Source organism: Microtus pennsylvanicus, chromosome X (assembly GCF_037038515.1).
Source record: "Microtus pennsylvanicus isolate mMicPen1 chromosome X, mMicPen1.hap1, whole genome shotgun sequence".
Lineage (NCBI taxonomy): Eukaryota > Metazoa > Chordata > Mammalia > Rodentia > Cricetidae > Microtus > Microtus pennsylvanicus.
This window is the reverse complement of record NC_134601.1, coordinates 76,691,828-76,705,211: the sequence shown is the minus strand read 5'-3', so window position 1 is coordinate 76,705,211 and position 13,384 is coordinate 76,691,828. Positions and strand designations below refer to the sequence as shown.

Genomic DNA, 13,384 nt, shown 5'->3' with positions numbered 1-13,384 from the left:
CACACTTTAATTAAGACTTCTCCTGCTTCCTCATTTTCATATTCCCATCACTCTACTACCTGCTTGAATCATTCGGCCTCCAGTACCACATCTCTACTCTTGCATTTTACCTATAATTTACTATATCCTTTCCCTGAATATAGCTCCAATGTCCAGTTCTACTTTGCTGACATTCACATGTATTCCAAGTTGAAAACACATAACCAAACATTTCAAGATAGGACCCAGATATGAAAGAAACCATGTAGTGTTTATGTTTTGGGCAGGGATCTTAACAATTACAACTTTTGTCAATTCTCTCTATTTACCTGATAATACATGCTTTTGCTTTCTTTCCAGTTAAGTGTTATTACCTTGTGTAAATCTAATAAATTGTACATATGTACTATGATGGGCAACCAAAATCAACGGTAATAGGCCATATTCTTTGAGTTTTTATCAGAACTTCCTGATGTAGTTATCTGTTGATGGACATCTAGATAGATTACATTTCCCAATACTGTGAGCAGAACACCAATGAATATGGATGTGCAAGTATCTCTGTAAAAGTTACAAAGTCCTTTGGTTATATAATTTGGAGTAGAACAGCTGGGTTCACCTTAAGTCCATTTTAAGTCATCTATTTTTTTCGTGAAAAATTAGTAGAATAATCTCCATAGTGATTGCAGCAGTTTACATTCCCAAAAACAGTGCAGAGAGGTTCCACTTTAACCACATCTGTATCAGCATTTGTTGCCATTTATATTCCTGATGGTGGCCACTCTAACTATGATGAGATGGAATCTTATGCTTTTATCTGGTGGCTAAGAATGCTAAACAGTTTTGAAGTGTTTACTGCCCATTTGCATTGTTTGTATTGAAAACTTTATGTTCAGTTCCATAAACTATTTTTACTGAGTTGTTTGCTTCCTTGATATTTAAAGATTTTAATTCCTTGTGTATTCTATACACCAATCCTTTGTCAGATGTATAGCTAGCAAAAAATTGTCTCACATTCTGTTGGCTGCCTCTACTCAATTGACAATTTTTCTTTCTGTATAGAGGCTTTTTTGTGTTATGGGGTTACATTTGTCAGTTATTGATACTATTTACTGAGTTACTGGGGTCCTATTCAGAAAGTCCTATAAGCAGTGTGCTATTTACCTGTTCTACTAGCAGTTACAGAGTATTGGGTCTTGTGTTGAGGTCACTGATTCGATTGCAGGTAAGTTTTATGCAGGCCAAAAGGGAAGGAGCTACCTTTTCTATTTCTTGAAGAGCTTGTAACTATTATTTCTTCTTAATCAGGAATAAGGAGAAATTGATCAACGAAGATGCTGAGACCTCAAACTCCACGTGTCGGTTAGTTTTTTTAATAATGACTGTGAGAATGATAACTCATTTTCTGTTTTCCATTTCAGTTTTTGTGTGCTTAGTTTTAAGGAATTGTCCATTTAACCTAAACTTTCAAAATAATTAGTACAAAACTTTTGTCTTTCATTTGTCCTATCACATGTTTTATCTTGATTTCCTCATTCATGTTGTGGCTTTAATCTGCTGTCTAAAATATAGTTACTTCCTTTTATTCATTTTGTCTAAATTTTTAAATTAAATCTCTAACATCAAAAAATTACTAAAAATGGTTATTCTTGGTATTTAAGACATGGTGTAGTGGTAAAGTACTTGCTACATAACCCCAATGACCTGAGTTCAGATTGCCAGAATATGTAAAATCTGGATGCTGGAGCACAGACATTTACAATCTAATAAATCTGTTTGGGTATTAGAGGCAGAAATAGGATAATTCTAAGAAGCTTAGTTTGCATACTAACCTGGTATATGAAATGGTGACCAATAAGAGCTGTCCTGTATCAAAGAAAATCAAAAACAAGGACTAACAGCTGCAATACACTGTGGCATTCAAGTGGGCCTACACAGTAACATGCACACATACACATACACACTAAAAGAAAATGATCATTTTAATATATATAAGCATAATATTAAGTAGTGTAGTTTATGTATTCATTTTGTACTACAGAAACAAATTACAATAAAATGACCTAAAACAACACAAAAACCTTGTCTCAAATAAAAAGAACAGCCCTTTTTCTTCATCTAAAATTTAAAGTTTATAGATTGATCTCCAAAAGGGTTTTGCATACTTCCGGTATTTATATGAAATTGTTACCTTTTGGATACCAAAAATATCACTCAAAATGTTTTCTAATTTTGTTTAGAGAGACATGCCCTCAGTTTTGTTTGCTTTGAAACAGGGTCTGACTAAGTAATACTATCTAGCCTAGAGTTTGCTATATAGATCAGTTCAACAAGCCTCTTGCTGCTACTTCCTGACTACTAGTAATGCATTCTTGCTTATATCTGGAAATCCATTCATTAATTCCAAAGATGAGTTGTTTTTATTTGGATGCTTTCTGCTTTTTCCTTGTCCTTAACATTTGATAATTCGACTGATAATATGTTTGTAAAGTTAACTATGTTAAATATCTTTGATGTTGTTTGCTCTCTAGAACCTTGGTATTAGTTTCCCTCTATCTCCAGGTAGAGCAAGTTTTTCATCATTATCTCTTCAAATAAGTTCTTGCCCCTTTCCTTTCTTCATTTTTCATGATATGTACTTTAATTTACTTGATGATATTCCACAATTATTATAGACTAATTTCCTTTTTTTCTGTTTGTTTCTTTGATTACTAATTTCAAATGATCTTCCTTCACCAATCAGTTAATTGATTCTTCTGCTTGACTATGGATTATGTCTGCTATTGAAATGCACCATGGAATTCATGCATGTTGGCTTGCAGCCTGGGAATGTGGATGCTACCTAAAAACCATAGTCCACATGGATAACTCATGTACCTGACACTGAAATGTGTGCAGATTAACCTAGAGCTTGGGTCGGCTGAAGTGTGGATTTGTGAGGTTTGACTTATAGACTGAGGTTTCAGAGCTCTCTCTAGCACTGAGTAACCCTTGAAATTACATTTTGGGTAGCTTCTATGGAAGGTGGATCTGTAGATGCTAGTCTAAGGCCTAAGGTAACCTATGTTTGCTCAGAATTAATATCTATTACTCAGAACCTAGTAATATCTATTACTCAGAAGATAGCTAGGCCCATTGGTTCTAGCCTAAAGTCTTAATACTCTTGGGGCTAAACTAATGTCTATGTGAGATTGAAATATGGGATCCTGCTAGACTGGCAATATATCAACCTATATGGACCCTCAGAGGCTGTCCTTGCTTTGGGTGGCCAAGATCTTGTATATGAAGGGGCTTGTCTGAAGGCTGGATTTGCAGCCTCTGTATTAGTCTGTGAAGCTTCATGAGTCATTCCAGATCTCAGTTTGTGAAAGCCAGTCTGGGACCTCAGCAAATTTCAAGAGTGTAGATGCCTCAGACCAGTGTAGAGAGCTATCTGGTGTCTGGAGAATGACGATTGCCTTGCACTGTGGTCTTCAAATGCACCCGGTACCTAGAATTGTCAAGAAGAGGATGCTAATGAATCCTGCCTGGAGTCTGAGGCTGTGGTGGTTGTCTGGTACTGAGACAGATCCAAATACTGCTGTCAGGCTACTGGGGTTAGATGTATTGTGGAGAGCAGGTCTATAACCTGTGTCTCTGGGGCTTACCTTAACATATAAGTTCTAAAATGACTATTACAGTAGTGTGTGTGTGTGTGTATGTATGTATGTATGTATGTATGTATGTATGTATGTATGTATGTTCACACACATGTATGTGTATGCAGACAATGCATACTAAGTGGATGTTCTTAGAATGGGTTTTCTGATAAAAATTTTTGGAAAAGAGACTTTAGAAAACATAGATTATATGAAGGAATTAAAAATCAATGCACATACTCAAGCAGAAGAAAAATTTCTAGGGACACATCTCATCAAATATTCTAGATACTCCATTCAATTAATGTGCTCTAACCACAAACACCTAGGCCATCTTTCAATTTCATGTGAAAAAGAAAAATGTAAAAATGTGAACTATTTAATCAATCTATACTACTTTTTTTCCCAAAACGTTCAGAGCAATGGCTGTGGAACAGAGATAAGTATCTAAGTTTTAGGTGTAGACTTGATTAATAAAATTCAGAGATTACTACTCAGGCTTATGTTTTTAAAATATAAACATTAATTCTGATACTTATTTACAAATGAAAGCCTACAAATTATGTATATCTTTTAATAATTTATTTTTAAATATCATATATGAGTACTGTATTTACATTATTTCCTCCTGTACTGGACTGCTTTATATAAGCTTGACCCAATTTTGAGAGTCATCTGGGGAGAGGCACTCCCAATTGAGAATATATTTCCATAAAATTTGTCTGTAGCAATGTTTGTAGTGCATTTTCTCGAATGGTATTGATGTGTGTGATCACAACTCACTAGGGCAATGCCATCCCTGGGCTTGAGATGTCTAAGAAAGCAGGTTGAGCAAACAATGCTGAACAAGCAATAAGCAGCATTCTTTCATGATCTTAGTTCCTTTCTCCTGGATCCTGACTTGAATTTCTGTGCTGACTTTTCTATATGATGGACTATAAATTGTAAGATGAAATAAAATCTTACATTCCCCCAAGTTGCTATATATTCAATCATACCGCAATAACACTTGCTCAGATATGCTCACAGAAGCTTTATAATAATCAGAACATGGAAGTAATCTAGATGTTCCTCAATGGATGAATGGTTAAAGAAAATGTGCTACATTTACACAATGGAGCATGGCTCAACTGTTGAAAACAATGACATCAAAAAATTTACAGGCAAATAGAATTAGAAAAAGATCATCCTGAGTGAGGTAACCCAACCGAGAAAGACAAATATAGAACATACTCAATTTTAAGTAGATATTAGCTGTAAAATAAAGAATATCCATGATATAATCCACAGACCCAGAGAGGGTAGGTAAAAAGTAGGGGCTCAAGAGTGGACACTAGGATCTCCCTGGGAAGAAATAGAATAGATTTCATGGGTGTACTGTGGATGGGTAGAGATGGGAACATGAGGGACTTGGTAGGGGATGTTGGAGGGGGAGGATATTTAAAGTGATGACTGGAAAAGGAGGGCATTTAGGGGAGAGGCAGAAACCTAGTACAAGGGATCTACAAGGATGACTCCAATTAAGACTCCTAGCAATAAGGCATAAATAGCCTGAACAGGCCATTTCCTCTGTCCAGGAAAGACTTCCAGTGGATGGGATTGGGACACCATCCAGATGCATAACCTTCACCCTACAGTCTGTCCTGCCTATTGGATGTTCTGGGTGTAAGGGTGATGTAGAGATTGTGGAAATAGCCAACCAATGAATGGTCCAGCCTGAGATCCATGCCATAAGAGTGAGTTCACTGCTGACAGTGCTTGCAGCACCAGGTCACAGAAACTGTATGACCAAAAGACCTAGGATAGAACCAAACATGTCTGGATATAAAAAAGCCAATGTAATGATGCCTAATGAAATTATGCTATACTCATAGATTGGTGCCTATCCTAATTGTAATCAGGTATGCTTCATTCAGCAACTGATGGAAATAGACACAGACAAACATTTAGGTGGAACTCAGGAAATCCTGCTGAAGATGGGGAGACAAGACTGTGGGAGACAGAGAAGTCAAGGTCATCACAAGAAACCCATAGAAACTGAACTCATAGGATCTTGTAGAGACTAAACTAACAACGAGGGTTTCTGCATAGTTCCTGCATGGAACTGACATAAGCCCTCTGAATATTTAATACAGTTGTGTAGTTTAGTCTTCCTGTGGAACTTCTAACAGATGAAATGACCTGAGTGACTTTTTGCTGGCTTTTGAAACCCTATTCCTCATTCTGGATTGCCTTGTCCAGTCTTACTACAAAGGGAGATGCTTACCCTTACTGAACTTACTATGCCATGCTTTGTTGACACCAATGGGAAACTTACACTTTTATGAAGAGAAAGGAAGAGAGGAAGAGGAGCAGATGGGAATAGGGAAGAATGGGAGCTGAGGATGGAGAAGAAACTGGTCAGAATGAAAAACAAATAATAAATTCATTAATTAAATAATAAATACATAAATAGATAGTAGCTATTTAATGATGACTACGGAATGGGTCTTTTCTGGGTGTTAGACACTTTTTAAGGAAGTGTAAATAATTTGGGTTCAAATTTAAATACATCTCATAATTCTAGTTTGTTTTTATTCTATGTTGAAGAAATCACTGATGAGAAAGTGCATTAAACATATTCAAGTGTAGGTACTAAAAGAAAAAACATAATGTTGATGATAATTACCCACAGTACAAATTCAGTTAAAACATTTTTTTCATCTTTTACAGGCTGGAATTAAACACCACAACATATGATAGTCAAGTTTTGAGTAAGAATTTATTCTCTGAAATTTATTTTTGTTTATATTTCTAAGCACTGTAGCAACAAATGGATAGTACTCCTTAGTAAATGTGGTAAGATATAAACTTTCCTGAATTTGCTGCAATTTTGACACATGCTTGTATATACATACATACATACATACATATGCATGTGCAGAATACTTCTGACTTTGAAGCTTGTATTTATTAGTTGACTTCAAATAAGAGATTGACTTAGTTTGTTCTTCCTTCTCATATATGAATCATGCTTACTCTTGTAAGCCCTCCCTGTGCTCAAAGTTCATAATTACAAAACTTAAAGTTGAAAAAGGTAAGCAGTTCCAGTCCTACACTCAGTAAATGTACAAAGAACATTGTAACACTTCAGTTAAGGGATTGTGTCTGGGGCCAAATTGCCTGTAAATCTTAATTCAGCTATTTACTAGTTTTCTGATTTGGAATAAGAGATTTAACATAAGATAGTGTGTTTTTTATATATTTATATAATATGCAATGGCATTATCTAATTCAAAAAGAATTTACAAGGATTGAGTTTACAACTGTGAAGTCTTAGAACATAACCTGACATGTAAAAAAATAGCTATTAGCAGTATCAGCTACATTGTAGTTATTACTATGACTACCCTCACATATAGCAGCTCTTCAAATATATATAAAAAGTCATCACATCTCTCATTAACCTCCTTCTCTCTAGGAACACTATCCTGAATCTTGTTCCCAGTTCCTCTTTTGTCATAGTTTTTAGACAGTTTGATTTTTCTGAATAACCTCTAATATGCATATGTGCTTATAGACTTTATAGAGTGGATAAGAATATTTGCATTTCTTGGTCTAATTCTTGTGGTTTGAGGTAGCACTAAATTCAGAGGGGTAAATCTGAGACATCTCTGAAAATTAAGGCATTCACTGGTTACTTTATTCTTATTGTTAAGCTATTTATTATAGAAATCCTGAAAGAATTAATCATATTATTTCTCACTTAACCAAAATGACATTACGAAATCAAGACAGAGGAGACAATGTAAGCATTTGAAAGTAAAGATTTGGAATATGTATATATTTCATTTCTATTGCTTTATAACAACTTTAGTATTATTATTTAGGCAAATATCTGTGAAAATTTGTTTTACATAAAAAATAAAAATTGTTCTGTGAAACAGAAGCCAATGACAAATAGAAAAATAGTTTTATGTTTCCTACTTGCTATTCAAATAAACTACAAGAGGAAGAACTATACAAAGTACTTTTACTTAAATAGTATAATTCACATAACAATGTTTTTCAATGCACGAGTCTAGCTATTAACTCCAATTTTTTATTTTGTCTTTCTTATCTCAGTCGGTCAAAAGACTGAAAAATGGAATCAAGAAAATACCAAAATACCTCTGCCAGATACAAAGAAGGGATCAGGATCTTCAGAATTACAAATTGCCGTTCCTGTAAGTATAGAAAAAAGTCACTTTAAAACTAAATTTGTACTGATATCAGCATATATAAACATAACTAAGACATAATTTGAGTTACAATATTCAGAAGCAGAATCTATAGAACAAATTGTTCCCCCTGTGTTTTAAAAATAAGCTTTTTCTTTCATTTTTGAGATTATAATTACATCATATCAATATTTTGAAGACAATAATCTCTGTAGGTACTTATCTTTCATAAATATTCCATTGCTTTGATATTATCTTTTGAAACAGTATTCTTTTGTGTTATATTTATGTACTATTTACATTTCAAACTTATAACTGTTATCTTTTATAGAAAGCATTTAATATTATTTTATTTATTATTATTAGTGGCTCTGGGTGTGCATAATGTGTGTTTATATGAGTGCAAGCATGAGTGTACATAGATTTCGAGTATAGATTTCAGAAGGTGCTTTTCTACTTCCACTCTGGAATCCAATTCAGGTCACCCAATTTGTAGAGTAAGTACCATTTTATGCTGAGTTATCTTACCAGCCCTACCAATTTGGTTTTAAATAAAGCATAAAACTGTAAAAGCTATGTTTAAGAAAACCAGCCTACAAATCACAATCCCAGAGGACACTGAGAGAGACTTACATAGATCTAATCTACAAGGGAAGTAGAAAGTAGAAAAAGACAAGATCTCCTGAGTAAATTGGGAACATGGGGACCTTGAGGAGGGTTGAAGGGGGAAGGGGAGAGGCAGGGAGGAGAGCAGGGAAAAATATAGAGCTCAATAAATATTAACAAAACGGGGAAAAGGCTATGATTATGTCATTTCTCCTTTTCCTTTCCTCTCTCCAAAATTTTCCATATATCCCTCCTTGCTCTTTGAATCCATGTAATTGTTGTTACACCCCCCACACACACACACACACTTATACATTGCTAATTTGTACATGGTTCTTAACACTAGCATTATTAAGTTTTAAAAAAAAAATGGTCAGCCCAAATCTACAAGTGGTGGATCAAATAGATCAAAATTTAAATCTTAAAATTAGATCTAATTTTAAAGATGTGGAACATCCCTGTTTTCTTAAAACAGAAATTCATGATACTTGATAGTGGGAGATTCATGTTTTCTATTGCTTCTTTAAAGTGGAGTTATTATAAATTGGATCTTTCTTTAGCAAAATGAAAACTTAGTATCCATGAATAATCCATTGTGATTTAAAAAAGATTTTAAAGTGTTTCCCAAAGCTCAGTTACAACCAATGCATTTATTCTATGATTATGCATTATTTATATAATAATATACTATTCATCCTTTCCTACATAGTCATCGTTTAATCTCATATAACCATTTACTGCTGGACCTTCTACTGAATACTTGAAACAACACAACTAAAGGTTTGCAAGATAAATCTGTTAGTAAAGGTACTTGTCACCAAACCTGATGACCTGAGCTTGATCTTTAGACCCAGTTGATGGAAGGAGAGAACTTACCCCCATGCAGTTGTCCTCTAAACTCCACACATACACCACACTGTACACACACACACACACATACACACAAACACACACACACAAATACACACACATCTTGAAATAGAAAAAAATATTTTGAGAGATGTTTAATTAAAGATAAATTTTTATACTGTAATAAAAATACATAGCTCATTCACAAATGTTTATCATTATTTTCTCCAAACTTTTCAGAGGAAAGAGAAAAGGATAATTGAGAAAGGTCAGAAAACAACTAGTATGTGGATAAACCAATGTTTCCGAGAACTTTTCCTAAAGCCACCCTTTTCCCTAGCTTTCATTATGCAGGCTCCATTCGAATATCTTTATAATCCTCAAAACAATTATATAATGGCTGAAACTAGAAAGTCCAAAGATGATAAAAGAACAACTTTGAAGAAAAAATCCAAGGAAAAATTAAGCTCATCTGCAATAAATCTGGAACCCAAAAAAATGATAACAGACGGCAAACCTGAAATAAATAATGCAGAAAAAAATTCATCAAAATTGTCACACAAGAGGGAACTATTTAAGAAGCCAAATGCCACATCAGAAACAAATCTAGAATCCAACAATTCCCAAATAACCATGGAAATGGATTCAAGAATTGTTGACAAAGATTTAATGAATTCCAAGGAGACCAACAATGAAGCTACATTTTGGAAGGACAATCCAAATACAGACTCCAAAATGAGATCTAAGGAATTTTCTGATAACACATTAGCATGCATAAACACCTCAAACATGGACTTAATGTTATTTCTAAATAAGCTCAAAGATGAACTCATAAAGCCTGAAGAATGGTCAACAAATTGCTCACAGAACAATGCAAAAAAGCCTGCGAAGAAGGGTGGAAAGAAGGAAAAGGACTCTGATCTTGATTCTGGAGACTCAAAAGATGCAAAAAAAGAAGGAAAGAAAAAAGAGAAAAAAGAACCCAGGAAAAAGAAAGACACAGAATCTACTGGTGGCGAATCTGGTGACTCCAAGGATGCAAAGAAAGAATTAAGAAAAGATAAAAAAGAAAAAAAGGAAGTCAAGAAAAAGAAGGACACGGACTCTACTGATGCTGAATCTGGTGACTCCAAGGTTTCAAAGAAAGATAAGAAAGAAAAGAATGCAGACAAAAAGGGTTCAGAAACTACTGATGATGAATCTGTAGATTCAAAGGGTGAAAAGAAGGAAAAGAGACGTTTGAAGAAAGATGACAAGAAGGATGCCTTCTATACTGATTCCGAATCCGATGCAGAGACAAAGAAGGACAAGAAAAATGAAAAGAAGGAAAATAAAGAGAACAGGAAGAGATCTATCAAGGATACATTGTCTACTGATGCTGATTCTGAATCTGAAAGTGACCCAACAGTAAAGAAAGGTGAGAAGAAAGATAAGAAAATTACAAAGAAAGGAGAAAAGAAGGATGCAAAAAAACCCGTAGATTCTACTGCAAGTGAATCTGAAATCGAAGTAAAGAAGGAAAAGAAAGAGGCCATGAAAGACTTGGGGAAGGACATATGTACTGATTCAGTTTCTGATGGATCTTCCAAGGCAGACATAAGGAGAGCTGTAAGGCTCACAGATACTGAATCTGAAGGGTCATTGGTGTTTAAGGTTATAAAGACCACTGATGATTCAGATGCCACATCCACAGACTCAAGGAAGTTAACATCAGAACAAAAGAGACGATTCAGATCATCATCCAAAAAGACTACTTTCAGAGAAAGCGGGGAAAGAGATAGATCTGGCAGAATTCCTTCATCAAGAGAAAGGCTGTCATTCCCTCCTTGTGAACCTCTGCAAACATCACCTAAGCCCAAACGTGTCTGTCACTGCAAGATGGCTCCTCCAACTCCAAAACCAAGATATGCTCCTTTGGTAAGTTTACTACTATTTAGTAATTTAGGCCAAGTTGGATTTTTAAGAGAAAGTTTAAAAGTCTGAATATAGAATGTAGGCAATAATTCTCTATTAATTCTATGTTTAACAGTATTTGATATTTAACAGTATTCAAATTTGGAACTTGGGGGCAAGGAAGATGAAAAGTCCATTGAAACAACCAAGTTGCCAAACGTTTAAATTTCAATAAAGAAACAATTATTTTGACTAGAGTAGGGGAAATTAGTTTGTGACTTAAACATTTTACTTATAGTCATTTTATGGAAATGCTTAAGTATATAACACTTGAAAAACAAAATTAAAAACTGATCAAAACACTATGGGACCATTTAAATGAAGCATAAAAATATTTCCTTATATGTTGCTCAATGCAGTAAGTCTCAGTTAGCAAAATGCACACAACAGGTAAAAAGAAAACCAAGATTCAGGAATGCACAAAACTTCCTTATTCTATCCAAGTGGAAACAAAAGTTTATAATGAGCCCTGATTCTTACAACAGAAAACACAAGTTATCTTTCCAGAAGTGACAGAATCTCCTCTGGTTTCTAAGCATCTTTTTCAGACTAACTCCTTCTTCTTAGGGATAAATACTCTGTTTGTTTATAATTTCAACTTTTCATAACCAAGAGATTGCTCCTTCCATTCCCCTTTTCCAAATAGCTTGTGGTTTTCGGTGGGGGGGGGGGGAATACATGAATATACGAATCACTTTGGAAGGTGCTAGATGTATATAGTATCATATATTTGTAGATCTCTGTAATCTTTGGTTGAAGTATTATGCAGTTACATAGTCTTGGGATATGCACAACAAGTCTCTTTCCTCTACCTTGTTCATTGTCCATTCATATCTTGGTAGAGCTGAGACCTACTGTCATGCTAAGTACAAGGCAATCCAAATTACTCTTAGGTATTGAAGTTATTCTTTTCATTTTCATTCATTATTGCCTCTCTCATCTTCCCTGTTACCATCTTAATTTTTATCTAGGCTCATTAGGATATGTAGGAACAGTGAGATAATACATGAAATAATACTATTTAAGAAATTTCCAAATATGTAAAAATTTTGATAGAAAAATTCAAACCATACACATTAAGAAGATTACAATACTATCTATTATAGAAAAAACTCTGGAATTAATTTTATAAAATTCTGGTTTATCAAAATATAAAATACTATGTGAATATATGCATTTATACATACACAGATATGATATCTATAAGTTAAGAGGAAGACACAGAAAAAATAATGACATTGAAGCTAGTAGAACAACCTATATATACATGTAGAAAGACTACATAGCAATACACACATATGAAAGTATTTGTGTTGTACAATCTGAAATTACTGTTACTTTATATTTTTATATTATATTTTCAAATTTGAAGATAGACTAATAATGTTACTCTTAAAGGGTTTTAGTTTCTCTACAAAGAATGGAAACTAGAGTAGTATTTGGTACTTCTTAACCCTGAGTATCATTAGGTGCACTCCAGGGGTTAATACATACATTTCTAGACAACATCTTCAAAGATTTGGAATTAGGGATCTGGAGTCCAGGGAGGGACAGCATTTAGAAACATTCCAAGTTCTTCTCAATCTACAATACTGTGTATTTAGTTATAATCTTTAACATATCAGGCATTCTCTATAACTAATGATACTTTCTTTTATTTTCATCTTTCAACTTTATCCTACAGCCTGAAGCAAAATGGATCCATAAGCTGCTCTGAAGAATAGGTGAGCCCTAGGTTTGGCAGACTGGTCTTATGGAAGCAAACTACTTTCAAAGCACCTCTCTGCTTTAGTGGAACTGTAGTAAATAAAAGTAGCAACAGCAGCATCCAAATACCAAATGTAGTTTGTGAATAATTTAGTAAGTATGCGGTGTTGTGTGTGTGTTCGTTCATATATGTGTGTTTATGTGTGTGTTTGTGTGTTCATGTTTCTTGTGTGTCTTTTATATGATTTTAAAGATTTATAGAGATATGTTCTCTATTTTTTAAATATTTGAACTATTAAAACCAAAATGATATAACATATAACTCCATGTACTGGGACTTCATTCTGGAACAAATTCTGATTTGCATGAAAATGTATCTACCTGATGGAAAACCTTGCCACATTTTGTTAATTCCTATTATATTTAGAATATGGAAAAGAAAACAGACAATAA

At 34.1% G+C, this 13,384-nt stretch overlaps 1 protein-coding gene across 1 annotated transcript; it reads left to right on the top strand.

The window, feature by feature from the left end:
- The first annotated feature begins 390 nt into the window (after positions 1-390).
- Cylc1 (cylicin 1) lies at positions 391-12,941 on the top strand. Its single transcript, XM_075956923.1, has 6 exons — positions 391-410; positions 1,288-1,341; positions 6,330-6,370; positions 7,722-7,822; positions 9,512-11,188; positions 12,909-12,941. Exons 1-6 carry the CDS (start codon positions 391-393, stop codon positions 12,939-12,941), a joined length of 1,926 nt encoding a protein of 641 aa, XP_075813038.1.
- The last annotated feature ends 443 nt before the right edge of the window (positions 12,942-13,384 follow it).

Excerpts from the sequence above, each read along its gene's own strand:
- Cylc1 (XM_075956923.1), top strand. The coding sequence starts at position 391 with ATGGGCAACCAAAATCAACG. Across the intron at positions 7,823-9,511 it reads AATTACAAATTGCCGTTCCT|AGGAAAGAGAAAAGGATAAT; the intron begins GTAAGTATAGAA and ends CAAACTTTTCAG. Across the intron at positions 11,189-12,908 it reads AACCAAGATATGCTCCTTTG|CCTGAAGCAAAATGGATCCA; the intron begins GTAAGTTTACTA and ends TTTATCCTACAG.